Below are 23,695 nucleotides of genomic sequence, written 5' to 3' on the forward strand. Positions count from 1 at the left end.
ATTTCATTGCAACTGCTCATGAAATATTAGTAAATCTTTTGCATAGCATAGTTCTGTAGAATTTAGTCAACATACTACACTAGGCTACCAACCTTCAGAAGATTTACCTGTCCCAGATGCCTTGTTAAAGGTCAGAGGGGGCATGATTCACCTGTGAGGAGTGTGTGTTGTCATCGCCCCATCTGGGCAGGGGAGTCCCACCTGCGCTGTCCTAATTTCCACAGCAGAAGCATGGTTGGCCCCAATTGGCTGTACTGGCTCCCCGCCTCATTGCGGATTGGCTGAGCCTTCCACCTCCTCACTCTCATCTTGCTGGGACACCTGCACTGCCTGGCCTCAGCTCTTCCACACTGACCATAGCGGGACCAGAGGATGCCCACGCATGAGCTCTTGGTCGATAAGGTGTGTTGTTGGGGATGTGGTGCACAGGGTATGCACTAGCTGGTGATGTTTATTCTCAGCAGCTAAAGAGCAAATCTGTGGTTCATCGAGAGCACTTAGGAGGAGAAAAGAAGGGAGAAAATTACTCATGCATAATGTGATTAGAAAGGGGCATGCAGGACTGAGTCTTAAACTGTTGGCAGGATGGACTTGCCAGGACTGTATTTTTCAAATTACAGAAAAGTATTTATCTTATTTAAATGCTCTATATTTAAAGCCTTTAAAAAAATTTTGTCTCTATTCAGAAGTTTGCCCAAGGCTTTGGAGAATGAAACCACCAAAGTGTCTCTTTCCAAATCCACTAGACTTTGAACACAGTAGCTAACTAACTAGCACCCAAAGATTTAATTGTTGGCTTGAACTCTTATTAGACTAAGTATGGAAGAGGATTCTTAAGGTAGCAGTACAGCTGCTGCAAAGATGAGGGCCATATAGGCTCATAGGAAGAAGGGATTGTGTCTGTGATATAAAAAGAATTAATTTTTTTTCCATCAGAAGGAAATGAGTGTACAGTCAATTTTTCATAATTATATCCAATTACAAGCTTGTGAATAGTATTCATTTGCCAAAATTCTCTATGCTTCTGTTTTAGAAATATTTTCTTTTTGTTTCTTTACATTGTTCATGGAGAAAAGGTAAATTTGTGATGCAAGATAACTTAATTGAATTGAATTTATTTTGAAACTCAGGTTCCTTGGAAATTATTTTCTGCTTCTGCCTCAAATGTGGACTTGGAATTTTGTAAGATACTAATATCTCTCTTTTACTCATCTAAAACCTAGTTCCAAAGGATGGCATGATGAGAGTCTTGGGATAGCTCTTAAACCGTTAAATCAGAGAGTTGATGCAAAGAGAAGGCATCTCTACTGTGTTTCAGCTCATCATGCTTGTGTTTCTGGCTTTCTTCTAGCCAGAAAAAGGGAAAAGGAGGTTTCAGACTGGGTCCAGACAATTTTCCAGCCCAGTTGACCTAGTGCTAGGGTAGGGACTCTGTGCTTTGAAACAGAACATTGAATTAGAAACAGATTTATTTTTTTTCCATCTCTCCGTGAGTCAGACAAAGATTTCAACACACAGAGACTGGTTCATTTTAAATCACTGTTTACCACATCTGTTAATATAATTGCACCTACATACTGTATTTAAAACTTAATTAGAGGTAGGCCATGTCAAAATTGTCACAAGAGATTGGATAACCGCACCCAGCATACAGATACCAAAACATAATGCATACCAGGGTCCCATTTAAGTGACGTTTTCATGAGCCTTTTGGGAGGGATAGTCTTCATCTGCTTTAAAGACAGGGTCACTGCACTTACTGGTTGTGACACCATGCAAATCTTTATCATCTTCCTGTAGGAAATCTTTCAAATCTTCACAGTCACCTGTTTTATCATCTGTTGACTCAGTGTTTTTTTAGAACTATGTTTAAGTTTAGAGTTAAGTGCATGGGTGTTTGGAGTTGTGTTCTGAAGTCTGTGTTCAGTTCTTGTCTCCATCCATCCCCCATTTCCAAATGCTTCTGTAACTCATATCATTGGTACATACTAAACTGAATGGTCTCTTTTTCATTTGTGTGCAAATTAAGATGCAAAGGTAGATAATGCAAACTGAATATATCTCTTACATTTTCTTAAATGCTTTAAAAAATCTCAAGTAAATATCTCCATTCTTTCTATTGCATCCTATTGTATCCCACAAGGCAATCCTGTAGCAGCCAGGCAAGAAAAACAGAGTTATTAAATACTCCTTGTGATTTCACAATTGTATCAGCATTTTTGTAACTGGAACAGTGAGATATTCATAAGGTATAAAAGCCTTATAAATTACGTGGTGCCATGGTTGAATGTTTAGACTTTGAAAATGTGCCATAAAATGTGGTATTAAACACCTGAGAATACTACTGGGAAGCGTTTCCTTCCTTTCTTGGAAACAGTTTACTGTTAGTGGCAGTACTACAAGTGAATTGTGAAGCAAATATATTTTCCCTCCACTAATGGTCCTTGAGGACTTAAGTCCTGCCTTGTAGTTGGTTTTGTGATTTTCTGTACTGGGTGTAATTTATTCTTTTTACGTAGGAAGCATGCAGGAACAATTCCATAATTTTAAATTGTTTAGAATTTCTGGTCCTTAAAGGAATAAATATTTTGAAAAATTTCTAAGAGTTCTCCAAGGCATTTAACAATAGATTTCTTGTCTGTCTCTCAGAAGTGGGATTAGGCAAAGCAGTCAAAAGAAATCACACTAGTCATGGTTATATATCTACAAAAAGCCATTTGAGAGACCAAGGGTTGTGTCTTAGCTCTTGAATAAGGAAGGAGCTGAGTAAATCTGCCAACTCAACAAACGGGAAGTATGTTTAAAGCCTTTTCTAGTCCAAAGTTGCAATGCATCTGATGTGGCTGTCAATGGATCACTGTCATATAACCAGAGAATTGAAACTTCCATTAATAATTCAACATTTTAAATGGAAATATTTGTGTCATTTATTGCAGTGTTCTGCAAGTATGTGTAGTTATTTTATTTTAATCTGTTTTCTTCAAAATACTGTAATGCAAACAAAGCCCAGCTTTCTAGGCTTGTTCTGTTTCCAACACTGGGGAAAAGCAGGTATTTGTCAAACATGACAACTACTACAAAGAATTACTATAAACTATATTGCCTTTTTGTTCCACAGATGAGGAAACATTCCTGCCTTGTTTTTCTGTTCTGTGGGCTATTTTTGCCTGGAATCCTTGGTTTTCCTCGGACAAATATCTCAATTGATTGTGGTTCTCTGTTACCAAACCATGAAGCTAAACCACAGAAAACTGCACCACCATTTATTATCGTTGCATCCTTTGATAACTTTGAGACAGGAAACGAAATCCCAGGTAAATCGTTTGAATAACATAGAATCTTTATCTGCGTTTCCCAGAGCTACCAGTTTTCACTAAAATTCTCCCTCTTCCCTCTCAGTGTAATTAAATTTATTTTTAATTTCAATCTTATTCATCTATACCTGACATATTAATCTTTTTTTGACATGTTTTAATATGTATGCTTGTATACATATATTTGTATAACTGAAAATATTCTCTCTTTTTTTCTTTTCTCCATCTGATAAATACATCTTAACTTCATGCTACATTTTTTGTAGCAAAATGAAATGAGAGAGCTGGCCAAACTGGACTAATAATTGGTTGATCTTTAACTTCATGTTTGAATATTTGCTGTTGTATCAGGCTTCTGCAATACAAAGGGATCCTGTTCATTAGCTGTTCGCATGCTGTCATCTTACAGGAAAATAAAAATTCAGGATGAGGTATAAGACAACTCAAGAATGAGACATTTTGAGTCACGCTTCTAAGAGTGCATCCCAGATTTTATCAAATTGCAGGACGTGGAGCTACTGTTGCTTGAACCACCTTATTATCTTCTTAATTCCAAATTGCTGTCTGGATGGAACATCTTAACAGCTTTGCTTCTCAGCACTATGTTGCCACCTTATGGTGCTGTCCCACTTTGAGTTGCTTGTGATTTCTTAGTTTTCTAGCCATTGTATTTCTTCCATGCTAGAAGAAGCATGGAAGTGGAAGTCAGTTGTAACCCATCACATGTCCGTTAATGTGTCTCAGTGGGTTAAAAAGAATGTTATTCACTACTGTTGAGCTGGGATTCTATTTTACCTGAATCTAGTAGCATGGATGTGCTTCCATGGAGAGTGACGTGTAGGGAGAAGAATGGAGAAGCATTAGTCCTATTATAGCTGCCATAATTGGAAAAACATGTGTGAATAACTCCTTCAGTGGTGGGAAGGCTGTTTGATTACTCATAGCTGTTTTTAAAACAGCATTGCCAGCAAAATGATGCAAGTATTTAAGTATATGCAGACTTTTCTGTGAGGTTATGTGGGATTTACCATGGCAAAAATATTGAATTTATATACTACTACAAGTGCCTTTCCCCACATTTTCTTTTTTTCAAACCATGCTTTTCTTGCTTTAACACTACTTTTCTATTGCTTCAAATCGTAGGTTAGCCAATACCTGCTCTCTGGGAGCTGCGTTATGTTGCATTTCCGTTCAATATTTTGCAGTTTCACCCATGGCTTGCCACGTGCCCACAGTCTTACAGTTTTAGTGTTTGGTAGGAATGGTTGGACTCGATGATCCGGTGGGTCTCTTCCAACCTGGTTATTCTATGATTCTATGATTTAACATTGCATTGAAGCGTTGGACATCATCCCTCCTGTGAGACCTGTGAACAGTCAGTGAATTAGGGCTGAAAAATGGTGACAAAGTGGAAGGTTCATTATGCAGGTGTTTGGAAATGTAAAATTATCAAGGTGTGATTGGTCCTTGCCTTGACTTCTCCGTCATTCCCAGTTTGTCTGTCCTTATTTTTAATGACTACACATACCTTTGGGCATAAAGCATTATTCTCTTTTTATTTGTGAAAGTGCCTAATATTGGTATTAGTTTATACTAGATCGTAACAAACTTGTTTATGCCTCTTAACATTAAATTTGGATATAAAAAAACCTCCTCTCTTCCATATTTTCCTGAGCTTTTTCTATAATAAAATTTGAGTAAAATTGAGTAATTCTTAAGTATTGATTTTTCATAGTTAATATAGAACATGAGAGTCAAAATGTTTAGTTTTTCTTTTTCCAGTGGCAGCACATAACAGAAATAGTTCTGCAATTTAGCCTTAGGCAAAAGTTAATCTTTTCCTTTGAAACAGAGGTAGAAAGAAATGCAGTCCTCTCTCCCATGGCTGTTTTTACTTTGTAGGGCTAAATAAATAGAAAATAAAAACATTTTGGTCAGCAAGGCCATGGCTCCATATGCGTGGAGAGCAAATGAGATTAATGAGGAAGCTGTCATTTGGTAGAGTAGAATTACTTTTAAAATTGTAAATAAATCATATCTTTCATGTCACTTTACAGAAATGCCCCTTCAAATTTCTTGTTTCATAATTAATAAAAACTGTAATAAATCCCAACATATTTCTAAAACTGTAAAATATTTTCAGTGATTTTTGTACATGCAGTCTTGTGCCTTGGAGTGAGGGAAATTAATTGCTAAACATTTAAGAGGTTTTACTTGTGTATTGAACTTAAATTTCTCAAAATGTCTGTTTCCATAGTGACTCTGGAAGGACTTAACGGTGTTGGTTTTAAAGAATTTCATCTACAAGCTCGAGAAATAGAAGGAGATGTTCCTGTTGGTACTTTTAATATTACAGATTCGAACACTAAGGGCTTGGAATGTCATAATGTGACGGTATGTGTTCAGTCTTTGGAATACTTACTCAAGCTTGTTTTTTCTTTTAAATACTTTAATCAGAATTGTTTACATGGCGAAGTTATTTCATCAGTAGACTTTAAAAATCTAGACTTCCTCAAGAATTACATTTGTTTCCTATACATGATATGAATCCAACGTAGAAACTGCCTGGCACTTTTTAGGAGGATATCGGTGTTAGCTGTTGTTGTAAAGACACTTTCCCAATAATACAGATAAATGTGACTTTTGCATCTTGTATAATTATATGTATTTCTTTTTAACTGCAGAATTCAGCAGTAATTAATGCAAATTCAGATGTGAAGCAGAAAGTTACAACAATATGGACGGCTCCACATGGTGTTAAAGATCTTCGATTTACGTAAATAATTGTTCTTTTTTTGCCTTGACATTTTATTTTTATGCGTTATTTTGACATGAATCTGTGTTGCTGTTTCTTGTCTTGCCACAGTCATGTTTTTTTTCATAGTTTGTCGTAACTTCCCACCTCATTCATCAAATGACATGATTTTCATTTCAAAGTATAATCGTAAGAAGTAGTGTCATATAGATGTAATATATGTAAAGAATTCCATTAAGCACAATGTTTTAATGAATGTCTGAATAACCAATTTTTACACTTTGACCTCTTTCATTGCAAAAGCAATAATATGAATTGAACTGGTTACCTGAATTAGTGAAGATCAGATTCTATTAAATTGTAACTTTTTTTATTTTGAACAGCAGAATAGTAGTTTGATGTAAAATGCTTGTAAGATAGATTTTTAAAATAAGTTTACAACACGTAAGCTTCTGAAAACAGAAGACAAATTTATCCTGTGTTCAGTGCTATCTTTCTTGCAGACCTGAAGCTTGTTAAAAAATCAGTTGATCTAACAAAATACATACTTGATATAGTTACAAAATATTTAAATGTTTGCTAGTTTGATATTTTATGAAGTGTAGATTTATGATAGGGGCATTTTGGCCTTGCCACATTAGATCTTGAGGAATACGAAAGGGCAAAAGAGCATATATTAAAACCACTGCCACTTCCATTCATGAATGCCATGAAAATCATCAATATAGATTGTAAGCGGCATGGCAATTTTTATGGACATTTAAGTTGATACTCCCTTCTGAAGTCAGTGCTTCTACAAATGGTGTCCAGTCCTCTATCTATTTATTTAATTTAAAAATTATGTCAGATGAATATACAGGAACTGGGGGGGAAAAATTGTTCTGAAAAATAATGCTTTTTTTTTAAACTTGTACTATATACCCTTAAAATCAAAACAGAGTAGATATTCTTGGGGGAGAGTAGTTTTACTGCTATTTTATACCAAAATATTTGGATTTAAAAAAATTATTTCCTTTCTTTTCCAGTGCAACTGTAGTTCAAGACCTAGAGAACTTTTGGGTTGGAATTCAAAGCAAAACTCTCACACCTATGGGTTCTGAGTCAGTTAATGCTACAGGAAAAAGTAAAAGGAAGGTATGTTTTGAGTGTATTTGCATGCTAGATCTTAATACAGTAAATTAAAATATCTTTGAGTTGATAAAAGACATTTGTAAATGTTTCCTCTATTTTTTTTTTCACAGCTTATGATAGCACTAGAATGTAACAAGGTAAGAACAATTTTTCTTCAGTTTCCCAATTTTCACTTTTTAATCTCAATTTTGGAATTGCTGTACCACTGATCCAGTTGTGTCATGGTTATAGCATAAATATTATAGCTGCCATTCAAATTACTTTCCTAGTGAGATCTCATTTATGCTTAGATTTTTGTATGCAGTATTGAAGGTATTTTTATTTCTAATTAACCTCAGTTCTGGTATCAAATTGTCACAATGTGTTAGTTATTGTAAAGAATGAAACACTTTCCTTCACTCAAATTGGAAGTTGGTTCAATTGATTTCCTGTTTAAAATAATTTGGTATTAATAAAGCAGTCAATAAACAGTAACTGGAATCTGTACTTCCTTTCAGCGTGGAGGGACTTACACACCACAAGGCCGATGCATAATGGTAAGTATTATTTCTCCAAAGACATTGACATACTGCTAATTGCCCAGGACCTCAATACATAGTCAAAAGCTGCTTCTAATCACACTTTTCTCCCTCTTGTCTCTCAATTTATTTTTCTTATGGGCTACTTACATTAATTGATTAAAATCACAGACTTTGTAAATGGTTGTCAACCTTGTTATCATTTAATTATGCAGCTTCTCTCTAGCTAATCTGGAGTTATTTCCTAACAGAAGTTTTCTGGTTTCCTGTCTTCACTTTTTACTCATTGTGCTTACTTGCTTTTCAAGAGCACTTATTTCAACAGCTCTGAAAAATCAAGATCTTCTGCAAATCAGGATCTACATCTAAAATTTATTTGATCATTTTTCCCTGAAAACTGTCAGCTCAGTGAAGAAGCCTCTTTTTCTTCTTTCTTTCCTCCCAGATAACATAACCTCCATTTTGTAGTGTTTACTGATTCCATAGTTGTATCAGTAAAAAAATTTTTCATCTACTTTTTCATGATCTTGACAGTGTAGGTCTGCTCCTCCATGATGAACACCAAGTGTATGAGGCCAGATGAAAAAGGGTGCAAGTAGTAGAATTGTGTTAATTTATACCAGCTGCTTTGGCATAGTTTTGATTATTTGGCTTTAAAGATCTCTGAAAGAATTTAAGTATTGTCAGCTGGTGGAATGAGGTCACAGAAACCTGTGTTCTTTCTTTTGCCACCAAGTAGACCTTTCTTTCCTGAAAATCATTTATATAAAAATCAGTTTTCTGACAAACAATAACTGTTTTTCTTTTTTTCCTCTTTACAGGTTGGACCTTCCAGTTCAGCTCAGAACAGCTATTCAGGCAGTCAGGTAAGAGTCCTTACTTCTGGCATTTGTACGTTTTTCCTTACTAACAGAACTAAAATTCTGTAGCTACAGAGTACGGAGGTGCTTTAATACTGCATCAAAATATCATCTCTGCTAGTTAACACAGAATGCCAGTTATTCATCCAGGAAACTGCATGTTCAGCATATGTGCATATAAATACCATCACAGATAATCTGATTCATAGCTTTAGAGACATCTGGCATAATGAAAATGTAATTGTACTTATTAATTAGTTAAACATTGTTCTTATTATTTTTCTAATCAAAAGAAAAGGAGTAGTTTCACTGCCTTCTCAAAAAAAAATTGCAAAATTTCTCCAAACTTTATCAAGTATTCATATTGAGATATTGAAGCTCCAGTACAATATCTGTATCACTTTTAACAGCAGATTATATTCACAGCTGGAAATCTAGGGATTTCACTGTCTAGTTAGCTGTTTAAAACTTCTGTGGTATATATGTCTGCATTCTTACTGATCCCTTTCACTTCTTTAATAACAGAAATGTGTACTTGGTTCTAGTCAATTATCTTTACTATCATTATGTGCCTGCTTGCACTTGAACTGCCAAATGTTTTCTGGTATGCCTCTAGTTTCTTGAACTGAGCTTCTCAAGGATGTGTTTCTTACTAGTGATAATATTTATTCATGAAATATCTGATAATATTCCATTTGTCTAATCCTCGGTACTTGTAAGTGGAGTTACCAGAGTCTGAAAAATACCAGCTGTTTTGATGTGTATACTAAATACTGAATTTTCTGTATTTCTGTCATATATAATATATACTCTTTCCTAAAGAGTTGATTTTCTCACTTTGTCACATAACTACCCAAAGTTATTTTTTTTTTCTTAACATATAGGCTGTTTAGTAAAACTACCTGTGGATTCTGAAAGGTTATATGACTGATGACAAAGTATATGAAATGCAGATGATGACTAATGTGCCATACTAAATTATAATAGTTACAGCCAGTTGCCAGTGAACTGGTAACCTCTGTTGTTATTATCCAATATTTGCACATACATATTGTCAGTTGCACAGCTTTTCATGCCATAAACAGCAAGGCTATTTTTTTAATTCCACTGCACTCCTGCTTTTTTTGACATGGAAATAATTTACTTCTTTTCTTTTTATTTCAGAGTGGAACAGTCTACACAATAAGTACAAGTGGATGCGGCCCTGTAAGCGCTTTTCTTACATGGAATTTTTCTGTCCCCAACTTAACTATACCTATAGTAGCTCCTAAAATGTAAAATTAATCAAAATATGTATTGCATTTTTGCCAAGAACAAAAAAATTACAGTTTTGGGGGAACCTATTGATTGCGTGAATTATAACAAGCGAGGTTTACATTAAAAAAGGAACTATTTATGCTGGACCATAATATTTTATGTTTGATTGACAGTGAATCAGGAAGGTGTTAACTTTTGTTTCAGATTCCTGCTTCCTAATTTTTACTTATGTGTATTTATATATTACATACATAATGTTTGAATTATGACTATTATATTAAATCTTTATAATTTAGTTCCATTAAAACAATATCTTGGCAGTATCTGCTTTAAAATATTTCCCAGGTATCACTAGATAATCACTAATATCACTAGTGTGCCTTGCTCTTATGTTCATACATGAGTGTTCATGCATTTATAGCAGAGAGTACAATACTCCCCTTATCATCTATTATTCACATTTTCTACATAAAAATGTATCGGAATTGAGGCTGTCTGAAGTCTTCTAAAGTTATTAAAGAAGAAAAATAACCGGTTTCTTTTTTTTTCAGGGAGGTGCTGCTGGTACATATAGTCAACACGCCTGCAGAGATGTAAGCTGGTTTTATATATATATTTAATGATTGTCTGCTACTATGCTTCTAATTTATCTCCTTATTGCAAATTGCATTTTATTCTCTTCTGCAAAGCTATATTGTTCTTCCTAAATATATTAAAGATGATGGTGGTAGTTGGAAGTATTATTCTGAGACTAAAAATGAAATTCAAAAGGTGTTATATCATGACATCCTTGAAGTATAGTTTTCTGTGTTATAGGGTTTACTCACCACCAATTATAAACATTTAATTTGCTAGCCTGCTAAAACGTCAAGATTCTTACAGCATAATGCTTTTTGTCTGTTAGAGTAATTGTCTTTGGGTATTGCATATTGTGCAATATTATTTAGGTTTTTTAACGATCTTTGTGTAAAAAAATCTATCAGAAAGACAACACGTCCTGTAGTGACTCTTAGGCCACGAAACTGCTTAGTCATATGATTAGCATTAAATACATCGTGAGTTATAGTAATTCCTACATATTAAATGTCTTTTATCTTTGTTTAACATGTAAGCATAAAATGTATTTCTGATAGAGCAACATTAATATTATGACTATAATAGAAAGTTGGAGAATTTGTACTTCAGTTCTCTTCAAGGAAGTTCGTTGTACTTTACTATTGCCCTAGATTTATTTAAGTATAGATGAAATTAGTTTGACTTGAAGTGTACATCCTCTAAGTAAAAAAGTGATGACTTCTAGTTATAATTAACTATAAATTATTAAATAAGTAAATGCCTGATTTGTGGTTTTATTTCAGACTGCATCCAGCAGTGGTCTTACCTATGGCCAGGTAACTCTGTGCTTTCCAATGTGTTTTTTGTTTCCTAAGATATTCAGAAACTAAGCAGTTATGCCCAACTCTTATTCCCTTCTGTGAATTCTTATTATCGTTTGGTAAAGGAGAACTGTCTTCAAATGGCTAAGTAATAATCATCTCTGGAAATAATGTCAAAAGATTATTTACATATTTGGCGTATGTTGTAACTTTGTTGGAAGTTAGTTATTTGTTCTGCACAGAAACTCAATTATATTTATTCTGTAAATGAACACCAGTTACTTTATTATGATTTTCCAAAAGTCAGTGCTTTCTTTGATTGTCACTAAGAATTAAAACTCTTTTTTTGTGGCTTTTGCTTATGCAATTGTACATATGGATTGATGAAATGGAAAATTTTGCTGCATGTTATATTCTGCTTCGTTTAAAGCGTTTCTATTCTTATGGCATATCCCATTTATTCCACTTCATAATTCAACAGTAGGTTGTTTAGTTTTGGGGGCATGGGTTCTGGAGGCTCTGTTTGTTTCATTTTTGATGAAGGTAGAAGAGAATAATTTTTTTCCTGACAATAGTTTGTTTATATTATAAACAAATTTCCAATTTGATGTTAGATGAAACATTTGCAGCTTTTATACAGTGCTGTGTAAAACTAACAAAATAATTATTGTTTGTAGGAAAAAAATTAAACCAATTGATTTATTTCAGTAGTTCATTTATTAATTACCAATACGTTATTTTATTTCTTCAGAAACTTATTTTGTTTGGTACTTCAGGGAAATTGTTAGCTATACCATTCTTGTGGAAAATAGTGCTGTAGTTAATTTATCGTACATTTACTTAAGCATAAAATGGGTTCTGTATTCTTTACAGTCTGTTCCTTCAAGCAATTCAGAAGCCAGTAAGAAGGTAAGCAATCCTTTTCAAAGAATTCAAAGGGAAAAGTTTCTTTCAGTTGTAACTTGGCATGGCTTGTTTTTCTTTCAGTGGCACTACAGGTCTTTTTAGCAGTTAGGACTTTCCAAGGCTGATTCTTATTCTTTGAATCTGTTTGGTTCTTTACATACCTTATGCTGTGCTGTCGTGGCTTTTTGTTGATAGTTTGCTTAACTGTATATATAATAAAATTTTGCATGTGTTTGTACAGATTTGTTTTTAAAAAGTTAGGATAGTGATTGTGATGTAGTTAGGACCTTTAAGGATACAGATTATATAATTATTATTCAGATGGAGCTGGAGAATGAGTATGACTCAAAGCAAGTGGAATTCATGTTACTGTTGAATTTGATTCATAATATTTGCTTGGACTCTCCCTCTAAGTTCAGCCTCCAGGAAGTTACGGCTACTACTGTGATGTGTTTAGTAAATGCACAGTGTACTCATTCCTGTCCAAACATATTTTTTTTTTTAATATATCCCATTACTTTAAGAATTCAAGACATACTGATAGATTATTTTTAAATAACTTAGTTGTAAAAATTTAATGCTTCTCCCAGTTTTATACTGACAGCACCAACTCTCCTCTTCTTTTTTACACCACTAGATAATACAAATTGTTTTCAATTAAAAAAGAGGGTGGTGGTAAGCTTCTATTTAGAAAACATTAAAACCTAAACAAAAGATACTACTATTGCATTTTATGTAATTTTTTTTTGAACGAACTCAATATTAAGCCTACTTTTTAGCATAATACTGAATAAATATAAAAGAAATTGGTCTTCCAGTTTGGGGTGAAAGTTGGAAGGTCAAAAAGGATGCACAGTGATATCATACAATACTGTATCTTGAGGGCAGCCCTGCGGAGAAGGGCTTGGATGTGCTGATTGATGAGAAACCTTTACATAAGCTGGCAATGTGCACTCACAGCCCAGAAGATCAACCGTATCCTGGCCTGCATCAAAAGAATTGTGGCCAGCAGGTTGAGGGAGGTGATTCTACCTCTCTGATCCTCTCTTGTGAGACCTCACCTGGAGTACTGTGTCCAGTTCTGGAATCCCCAACATAAGAAGGATATGGAGCTGTTGGAATGGGTCCAGAGGAGGCTACAAAGATGATCAGAGGGCTGGAGCACCTCCCAGCACAGGCTGAGAGAGTTGGGGTTGTTCAGCCTGGAAAAGAGAAGGCTCCGAGGAGATCTTGTAGCGACCTTTCAGTACCTGAAGGGGGCGTGCAAGAAAGCCAGGGAGGGACTTTTTACAACGGCATGTAGTGATAGGGCATGGGGGAATGGCTGTGAACTGGAGAGTGGAATATTTATTGAAGGCGTAAGGAGGAATTTCTTCACAATGAGGTTGTTGAAGCACTGGCCCAGGTTGCCCAGGGAAGCTATGGCTGCCCCATCCCTGGAAGTGTTCAAGGCCAGGCTGGATGGGCCTTGAGCAGCCTGATCCAATGGGAGGTGTCCCTGCCCAGGGCAGGAGGGTTGGAACTGGATGATCTTTAAGGTCCCTTCCAACCCAAACCGTTCTATGAATCTATAGTGAAATCCTGCTTCTGCCTTTACAGCTGAGTCATTGTGTGAGGGGCAGCAAGTCTTTTACCTCCTTGTACTCTTGTTTAAACTTTATATACGCGTTTATTCTTCTTAGCTTGGTAATGTGCATTAAGAATTTTCATTAAAATTGTATTTTATAAAAGTGATCATCCATAGCATTATTATCAGAGTTTCTAAATTTATAGAATTCAATATTCTTCATTTTCCTAACACATTTAACTATTAAAATAAACTCTATAATGAGTAAATCCCTTTCTCTGATTTCTCTATAGGTAGTGGTCGTTGCCAACAGCAACCCTTTTCCACCTGTGGTAAGCAGTTTCTCTACAATGCTCAGAATTTTCACTCAAAAAGCTTTCAAATATCTGCATACTTAATTTGTTAGAAAGATTCCTGGTGTTTGGATGCAACTCCTTGGCAGACAAGGTTTGCCGTAGGTGTATTATCTTTAGAGAAAGTCAGTATTAAGACAGCTACAAATCTCATAGTTCTATGACTGCTGTTAGTACTTGCAGAGATATTGGGCTAGCTGTGTATTTCAGGTCTCTCAATGCATACAGCCCTTGTGTTTCCGAAGTTTTGATTTTCTGCTTCTGTTGCAACTTTCTTTTGAAAATTCACTTCCTTTCTCATCTTTAAACTATTATATTTCCACTATGATACTTGGAACTCATACAGTCAGTCAAAATTAATTGTAGCCTACAGGTGGTTAAACTGAGTTTGTATGATATAACATTTGATCTGTTTTTCTGTTGTCAAACATGTCATTCTAACCTGAATAAACATCAGGATGCACTTGTTCTATGCACCCTTCCATGTCTTTCTTTCATGTTCTGCTGCAACTTTCTGTTTGGACAAGCCCCTGTGCAAAATAATTAAAGACTATTTTGTTTCATTTGCAGCGTCATACCTACCCCCAGGTAAGCATACTTTTTTCCTAATGATTTCTATTATAGTAATATAGTTTTAATGGGGTCAAACTAGTTGCCTCAGGATGGTGTCTGAAACCCTTTTACATTTGAGTCTCACACCCCAGAATTCAGCAAACAAATGACTGGAGCAGGAACTGGATTAATGTGTGGTGATATATTTCTAATGCAGCTGACAGTGAAACAGGTTAAAGGGATGATGATGATGTCTTACCTTCACTCACCATATTTGTAAAAACCAAGATAATTGGTACTGCCAAAAGGGCAGAGCCTGTGTTCTGCTCCTCTCCACATAAGCTGTAATAGAAGCACATGCAAGTATAGAAAATTCCTTACTAGAGTCAGGCAGCCTCCCGAAACCTTCAGAGCTGAGGACAGACTAGTTTAATGCTAGGTGTTAAGAATCTGATACTCAGTATATCACATGTACAACTTTTCCCTTCATTCTCCCAAGCAAAATAATGTAACTTGATATCTTCTGTTTAACTGCATGGCATTGTTTAAAGTCATATTAAATGTTGCCTTTTGTGGCTTTTTGTTTTTCAGAGTTTGGGAAGTTCTGCTACCAGGGTCATAATACAGGTAGATGTTCTTTCTCCATTATACTTCAGTTTTAACTGAAGCCCTATCTCAGTAAACCAAATAATGATTAATCTCTTTGAGAATGAGTAAGTATGGATAACTTACAAATACCTTAGATATCCACAAAATACAGTGGTGGAGGATGGCATTTTTGTAGTTACAGCACTTGGTTTCTGATTCAAGACCACTGCAGCTGTTTTCTACAGCCATAAGATATGAAAACTTCCTCATGCTAATTCCATAGTGCTCCTAAAATTTTGAAAATTTAACCATCTTCATCTGCTTAGGAAGGTGAACGGAGCTCTAAAAATTAAGGTTGTATGTTACTTGATGTTAAATCAAATATACATCAATCATAACCTGAACAGCTCTACGTTCATTTAAACAGTCCAGGTTTTCAATAGAAACAAGTTCAGCAGTACATTTTTTAAAATCCTGTTGGTTAGTCCTTAGGTGAACTTTTGTTTGCTGTTGTGTTTATAACATTGCTTCTTGGTAACCAGGCACTCGGGAAGTTGATTACAAGCCAGTCTCATTACGAGCACATTTGTAAAGTAGTAGAGATATCGCTGGGGCAAATTTTTTTCCGAGTCATTTGCCATTTTAACCTACCTACAACTCCATGGTTTTGGATTTCCCTCCTTGAAATGATAGTCCTTCAGCCTGTGGCAACAACTTCTCACTTTCATTAAAAGAACAATAGCAGGTTACTCCATCTGCAATTTGTCTTTTGAAAGTCATTGCTTTCAAAATGTCTAGCATTAGATTTTTCCACTAGTACTCAATGCTGGCAAATAAGGGAATAAGATTTTGTTGTTATTTTATTTATGAATTTAATTTCATATAGTTTTTTGATTACACAGGTAAAATATTTTTTACACGTATATATAAATAAAACTTAAGAATATTTGATTGCTCTCATAATTCACACACTTCATGGCGGCTGAAAGATTATCTGCAGTGGCTTTTCCTTTGGTTAAATTGTGACTGTGACTTATCCAGTTTTTGGTTTACCCAAGATTTTGTCAAAAGTTTGTTGTGCTTATTAATGAAAAATGAGTCATAATATAGAAATAAATAGAAATTAATTTAACAGTAATTTGTGGGATACATTTGAAGGGCAGGATTATTTAAACTCACTTGAAATGCCACAACATGACAAAATGACATTGTTATATGATGAATTTTAATTAAGAAAATGACACCAAGATTTATAAATACTTTAAGCAACTGCTTTATGAAAGATTTTTATATGCTGAACATTGTAGGGCACGGAGATGGCATAAATAAAGAAAGGGCTGAAGGAACTCTTTCTGGCTTTCAAACTGTCTAACAGATATAATGATTCTGTTGTTTCTTGAAAGGACTTAGTATTTAAAAATAAATAACAATATTTTTTGTTCCTATGTAGACTGGACAAAGACAGCAAAGCAGCAGCAGCAGCAGTAGTTATGTTCAGGTAAGTGACCTTAAAAAGAACTAGAGATATTCCTCTAGACTTCACTAAAGGTCCAAGACAACTTCGAAATAAATAATTTCCTACATTTTTAAATATATTTCACAGGCTGCAGATATTTATGTTTATGGAGATTAAAGGCCCCAAGTACGTTAGATCTCAAATTTTCAGAAGTTGTGAAGGATAGTTGGTTATCCATATCAAGAAAGATCATCAATCATAACTGCCAATCTCTATGCAATATTTTCAGCCTTATTTAAATCCATGCAGGTAAAGCTACCTGTGTGAAAAACTAGTGTGTGAATTTGGCAAATGCTAACCTAGTAATAAAATAAATAGTCGTGGAATAACACATGAGGATATCCATAGTACGTGCTCAAGTATGAAGGCTCTTTAGAATTCCTTCTATTTGGAATGGGAAGGGAAGGCAAATACCTGGCAATATTCTCGGTACACTATGTACAACCAGGAAAATCCTTCAAAGGGGTAGGTGTGACTTCTAGGGATGAAGGACACAGGAAGGTCAGTACTCAACATCACAAACAACGTCAATGCCCAACGTTGGCAGTGTGCATCTCAATCCAATTCACAGCTTTTGCTGAGAGTAGGACAGTCTGCTGCAAAGACGCAAGCATATTGTTCTGTCTCCTTTGGCTCTGGTAGAGCCATAAACATCGTGTTCTTTATAGAAACCTCCTTGCCAAGGTGGTAATCATCTTCTCTTTTTTTAAAGGGTTCCCAAGGCAGCCAGTCCTTTGGCCAGGTGAGACTTTTTTTGCTGAAACATATTGAGCTTTTCCATTGGAGCCTGCCTGGCAAATGGGCTCTGGGAGCTGGCTGAAATTTTTTTTCCTTCTTGGTGTAGGCAGTTGGTCCTTGATCTTGGTTTGTGCCACTAAATTACAGTGAAGGAAAATGAATGTAGTACAGAGGAACTTTTAGTGGAAATGGGCTTTTCTGTCACATCTGTTCTGAGACCACAGTTTTTTTACAGATGAGTTCTTGCCTTTGTTACAGGGCTCCCAGACTCAGGGTGGCAGTTCCTATGGCCAGGTAAGCATCCTTCACAATATCACATTTGAGAAAGTGGAGTGCCACGGCACTGCAAAAACATTATCAATCACTCAGAATTCCAAGTTTAAAGGACGTTTTCTCTGAAATTGTGTATTCTCAAACTCAAAAATTGCCAAAACGCTCCTTATTTATCTGAAATCCCAGCATGTGAAATCATCATACTCAGCATCACTGTGAGGGCCAGGAGGAAGTCCAGGCTCTTCACACTGCATGTGAAGCTTTAGGATGTAGTTATTTCTTTTTCTAATGCAGGCTAGACCCCTTGCAAAAGGGAATTAAATAATGTTATCTTTGTCTTAGGGTGGGCCAAGTTACTCGGGCAGCAGCAGTTCCTACGGGCAGGTAAGCTGACTGGATATTCTGTTGGAATTTCTTCGCTGAGCTCTGTGACCAGCACAATGGGAAGGGGTTTGAGACTCATATATGCTTTGCAGGCAGTATCTCAACAAAATTCATGGCTTTTTTGAGAGTAGGACAGTCTGCTGCACAGGTGCTAGTGTACTGTTGTGACTCCTTTTATCTCAGGAAGACCTTTTGGAGAAACCCTTGTGCAGCTGTATTTGGATAAACATTGTTTTCTTTATAAGAAGACTCCTTGTCAAGGTGGTCTTTTTTTTTTTTCAAAGGGTTCCCAAGGCAGCCAGTCCTTTGGCCAGGTGAGACTTTTTTTGCTGAAACATATTGAGCTTTTCCATTGGAGCCTGCCTGGCAAATGGGCTTTGGGAGCTGACTGAAATTTTTTTTCCTTCTTGGTGTAGGCAGTTGGTCCTTGATCTTGGTTTGTGCCACTAAATTACAGTGAAGGAAAATGAACGTAGTACAGAGGAACTTTTAGTGGAAATGGGCTTTTCTGTCACATCTGTTCCGAGACCACAGTTTTGTTTACAGAGGAGTTCTTGCCTTTTCTTACAGGGCTCCCAGACTCAGGGTGGCAGTTCCTATGGCCAGGTAAGCATCCTTCACAATATCACATTTGTGAAAGTGGAGTGCCACGGCACTGCAAAAACACTATCAATCACTCAGAATTCCAACTAAAAAGGACATTTTCTTAGGAAATGTGCATTCTCATGCTCAAAATTTACCAAAAAGCTTCTTATTTATCTGAAATCCTAGCACGTGAAATCATCATACTCAGCATCCCTGTGAGGGCCAGGAGGAAGTCCAGGCTCTTCACACTGCATGTGAAGCTTTAGGATGTAGTTATTTCTTTTTCTAATGCAGGCTGGATCCCTTACAAGAGGGAGGTAACTAATGTTATCTTTGTCTTAGGGTGGGCCAAGTTACTCGGGCAGCAGCAGTTCCTACGGGCAGGTAAGCTGACTGGATATTCTGTTGGAAGTTCTTCACTGATCTCTGTGACCAGCACAATGGGAAGGGGTTTGAGACTCATATATGCTTTGCAGGCAGTATCTCAACAAAATTCATGGCTTTTTTGAGAGTAGGACAGTCTGCTGCACAGGTGCTAGTGTACTGTTGTGACTCCTTTTATCTCAGGAAGACCTTTTGGAGAAACTCTTCTGCAGCTGTATTTGGATAAACATTGTTTTCTTTATAAGAAGACTCCTTGTCAAGGTGGTCTTTTTTTTTTTTTTCAAAGGGTTCCCAAGGCAGCCAGTCCTTTGGCCAGGTGAGACTTTTTTTGCTGAAACATATTGAGCTTTTCCATTGGAGCCTGCCTGGCAAATGGGCTTTGGGAGCTGGCTGAAATTTTTTTTCCTTCTTGGTGTAGGCAGTTGGTCCTTGATCTTGGTTTGTGCCACTAAATTACAGTGAAGGAAAATGAATGTAGTACAGAGGAACTTTTAGTGGAAATGGGCTTTTCTGTAACATCTGTTCTGAGACCACAGTTTTGTTTACAGATGAGTTCTTGCCTTTGTTACAGGGCTCCCAGACTCAGGGTGGCAGTTCCTATGGCCAGGTAAGCATCCTTCACAATATCACATTTGAGAAAGTGGAGTGCCACGGCACTGCAAAAACATTATCAATCACTCAGAACTCCAAGTTTAAAGGACGTTTTCTCTGAAATTGTGTATTCTCAAACTCAAAAATTGCCAAAACGCTCCTTATTTATCTGAAATCCCAGCATGTGAAATCATCATACTCAGCATCACTGTGAGGGCCAGGAGGAAGTCCAGGCTCTTCACACTGCATGTGAAGCTTTAGGATGTAGTTATTTCTTTTTCTAATGCAGGCTAGACCCCTTGCAAAAGGGAATTAAATAATGTTATCTTTGTCTTAGGGTGGGCCAAGTTACTCGGGCAGCAGCAGTTCTTATGGGCAGGTGAGCTGACTGGATATTCTGTTGGAATTTCTTCGCTGATCTCTGTGACCAGCACGATAGGCAGAGTTTTGAGAATGATGTTTCCTTTGGCAGTTTGCACTGAGTCAATTCATGGCTTTTTTTTGAGAGTAGGACAATCTGCTGCACAGGTGCTGCTCTACTGTTGTGGTTCCTTTGGCTCAGGAAGAGCCTTATGGGAAACCCTTGTGCAGCTGTATTTTGAGAAACTTTGTGCTCTCTATAGAATCCTCCTGTTCCGAGTGGCAGTTATCTTCTCCTTTTCTAAAGGATTCCCAAGGTGGCCAGTCCTCTGAAACTATTCTGCTGAAATCTATTGGGATTTTTTTGTAGGAGGCTGCCAGGCAAATGGACTTTGGGAGTTGAGTGATTTTTTTCCTCCTTGGTGTAGCTGGGTGGTCCTTGATTGTGATTTGTACCATTGAATTGCAGTGAAGGAAAGAAAAAGAACATAGTACTGAGGAACTTTTGTTTACAGATGAGTTCTTGCCCTTCTTCCAGGGCTTCCAGCCTCAAGGTGGCAGTTCCCATGGCCAGGTAAACGTCAGTCACCAGTCAGTATACACAGTGTATAGGATTTTCCCATATATAGGTACTGAGACTTTTGTAGTTTGTTTCTTGAAATAACATGGTAAACGCTCATTAGAAATAAGAGTTGAGAACTGTTTTTCTTATGGGTTTGGGAAAAATCAACTCTTTTCCACTTCAAAAGGAGTGCATGTAGGTATCAGCTTTTTGATGCACTTCAATATTTATAATACACAATATTTTACAAGAAAATTCAGAGTAGGATATAGATGGTTCTCTGCCTTTCACACAACCAGGCATCTAAAGCTCTTTAAAAATTATTTCAGTATTTGAAGTGGAGAAAAGGAATGCTTCAATTACTGAGCTGCTCCTTTTTTTCCCCCCCAGCAGGGTGGATCTGCTTCCTCAGGCAGCAGTGGCTGTGGACAAGTGAGTTGCTTTCTCCAAACTGTTTGAAAACTAGACCTAGCTTTCTTTGTAGTATTAACCTATTCTTCAATAGGTTATATAAATATTTTTTGGTTGGAATCTTTTGTTTTCATTGTTACAAGGAATTACCAAGCTCAGAGATCAAGAAGGGCTGATAGTGTTGGTCACAGTAACCAAAATTATGTGCCTTCTCCAATGTAGTGTTACACAAAGAAGATGGACAAGTAGTGATTTATCTGTCTACTCAGTAAACACAAACTCTTTGCTTGGAAATTTGTTTTGGATGCTGCTCCATTTAGTTCCTGTAGAATCATAGAATAACCAGGTTGGAAGAGACCCACCGGATCATAGAGTCCAACCATTCCTATCAAACACTAAACCATGTCCCTTAGCACCTCGTCCACCCGTGCCTTAAACACCTCCAGGGAAGGTGACTCAACCACCTCCATGGGCAGCCTGTTCCAGTGCCCAATGACCCTTTCTGTGAAGAATTTTTTCCTAATGTCCAGCCTAAATCTCCCCTGGCAGAGCTTGAGGCCATTCCCTCTCGTCCTGTCCCCCATCACTTGGGAGAAGAGGCCAGCACCCTCCTCTCTACAACCTCCTTTCAGGTAGTTATAGAGAGCAATGAGGTCTCCCCCCTCAGCCTCCTCTTCTCCAGGCTAAACAACCCCAGCTCTCTCAGCCACTAGAAAGTGATAGGATCAGAGAATGGTTCTTGTGCAATAAGAATTAGTTTAGTAGTTTTCATCCTGGTTACATTTGAACTGGTGCGTGCCTGCAGCAGTGTAAAGATGCTGTCTTTGATGATGAGATCCCAGGTGAGAGGATCATGGATGAAGCCATGGTAGTAAAGTTATGTTCAAATAAATATGTTCAGGAAAGGGAGGAAAATGAAAGGGAAATGTAAAACGAGAAGTTTTTAGCATAACTAGCAATAATATTAGGATTGGTGTGAGTTACTATGAATAGAAATGTGCTTGAAAACATTATAAGAATAAGAAGCAATACAACAAGGACACAGTTCACATCAACAAAACAGATAAATGCTGAAGAATGTGTGAATTCCACCAAAGTTGTGTCACAGGTTGACTTACCAACATAAGACCTGTGCTCTAATAATGGAAAGCTTGACAAACTTTCTTACCCTGTTAACCCAACAGGAAGACTGAATTTAGTCAAAATACACCCAAAACAAGGAAATGAAAGGCAGTGGGCAGAGCTTCTCCTAAGATCTATGATGGGTGAATCTAGCAAGATTCTGAGGTAGATGGTCACATAATAGGAGCTGTTGATTCCTAAAATAACTGTCTGGAAAAACAGTTCATCTTTATTAATCAATAGGAGCTGGGATGATACTCATCAATTGCCTGTCTATCTTGCTTTCCATGTGGCACACAAGTACGCTTGCTTTTATCGATGTGTCTTGGTGCTTGTGAGTATGTGCGTATGAGAGTGACAGAGGATAAAGCCACAGACTTAAAGGGTTAATTAAATTTAAACTCACCCTCTGTGAAGTTTTATGTTGATTTTTTTACATTTAATTTTCACATAAAAAATGTTAAGAAAGCTAATTACATTACAAGAATGTCTAGGCATTTACCTTTTGGTTTGTTTGGTTTTTAACAGGGTTATTCATATGACAGCAATCCCTGCCACCAGGTAAATGACCTTCCTCCTCTGCTGTCAAGATGCATCTAAAATTTGTTATGCCACAAACCCAATTAGTACCAATTTCAGATTCATAGAGTGCAAATCTATGCAATCTTACCAGTTATGAGATTAGAACTCACTATCTTCCTGTACACAGGAGCATCACAGGGGCTTGGGGTCTCTTTTCCCCCTTCCTCCTAGCATTATGTCTGTGAAATATCGAGCCCTGTAGGATATTAAGGGCAGATTCTGGAAAGAACAAGCCCACTGCAGAGTTCCTCGATTGAAGGATGGCTGGAGCATTCTAGCCTCTCTGTGGACATTTCCCCTGGAAAGTCAGAAAATACTTTAGGACTGCCAGTTGAGGCTCCTGAAAGAGACTGGCTTAACAATTCATTCAGTTTGTGTAGTAAAGTATAGATAGCTACATGTGTATGTTTTACAAATTTCAGTGTTGGAACTCTAAAAACCACTGTCCTAAAAGATGTCTTCTATGTTTAAAGAAACAATTTCTGTAAAATGTTCAAAATTAGTCAGGAAATAGCAATTGATTATGTCTTCTTTTTTTCATGGTACTTCTCTTGATTTTTACTGATTTTTCACTAGAAATAGAAAAATCTGGTAGATTATTTGTATTAACAAATGCTGTGTTTTAGCAATAGGAATATAATAATAATATATTTATAAATAAACAGACAACATAGATGCTGCTATAATTTATTATGATAATGTGGTATAGTATAAAGAATATGCTGTATGGAATACATTATTGTAACTTGAAAGGATAATATATGATGTAGGTATGTAATCACATTTTTCTAAGATAGCTTTTTTAATTTTTTTACAAAGATGATCTATTTCTTTCTAACACTACAGGAAGCACTTAAATTTTCCTCTAAAAATTGCTAGAACATTGAAAGATAATACTTTTCATTTCATTTTCATTTACAACTTCTGGATGAATACTCAGACCCGTTTTAGTGAATGACAAATATCCCACTCACTTCAGTAGCTCAGGATTTCACCATTCTTACACACTT

General features: G+C 36.5%; 1 protein-coding gene across 1 annotated transcript; it reads left to right on the plus strand.

Moving 5' to 3' along the window:
* Nucleotides 1–280: 280 nt before the first annotated feature.
* Nucleotides 281–22,703, plus strand: LOC138723282 (uncharacterized). Its single transcript, XM_069862230.1, has 25 exons — nt 281–402; nt 3,119–3,314; nt 5,572–5,708; nt 5,999–6,090; nt 7,095–7,203; nt 7,311–7,337; nt 7,698–7,736; nt 8,540–8,584; nt 9,743–9,784; nt 10,387–10,428; nt 11,194–11,226; nt 12,085–12,120; nt 13,978–14,016; nt 14,608–14,625; nt 15,181–15,216; nt 16,628–16,669; nt 17,406–17,435; nt 17,690–17,725; nt 18,659–18,694; nt 19,344–19,373; nt 19,629–19,664; nt 19,986–20,027; nt 20,547–20,582; nt 20,961–21,002; nt 22,632–22,703. Exons 1-25 carry the CDS (start codon nt 373–375, stop codon nt 22,701–22,703), a joined length of 1,323 nt encoding a protein of 440 aa, XP_069718331.1. The 5' UTR covers nt 281–372.
* The last annotated feature ends 992 nt before the right edge of the window (nt 22,704–23,695 follow it).

This window comes from Phaenicophaeus curvirostris, chromosome 8 (assembly GCF_032191515.1).
Source record: "Phaenicophaeus curvirostris isolate KB17595 chromosome 8, BPBGC_Pcur_1.0, whole genome shotgun sequence".
In the NCBI taxonomy this organism is placed as follows: Eukaryota; Metazoa; Chordata; class Aves; order Cuculiformes; family Cuculidae; genus Phaenicophaeus; species Phaenicophaeus curvirostris.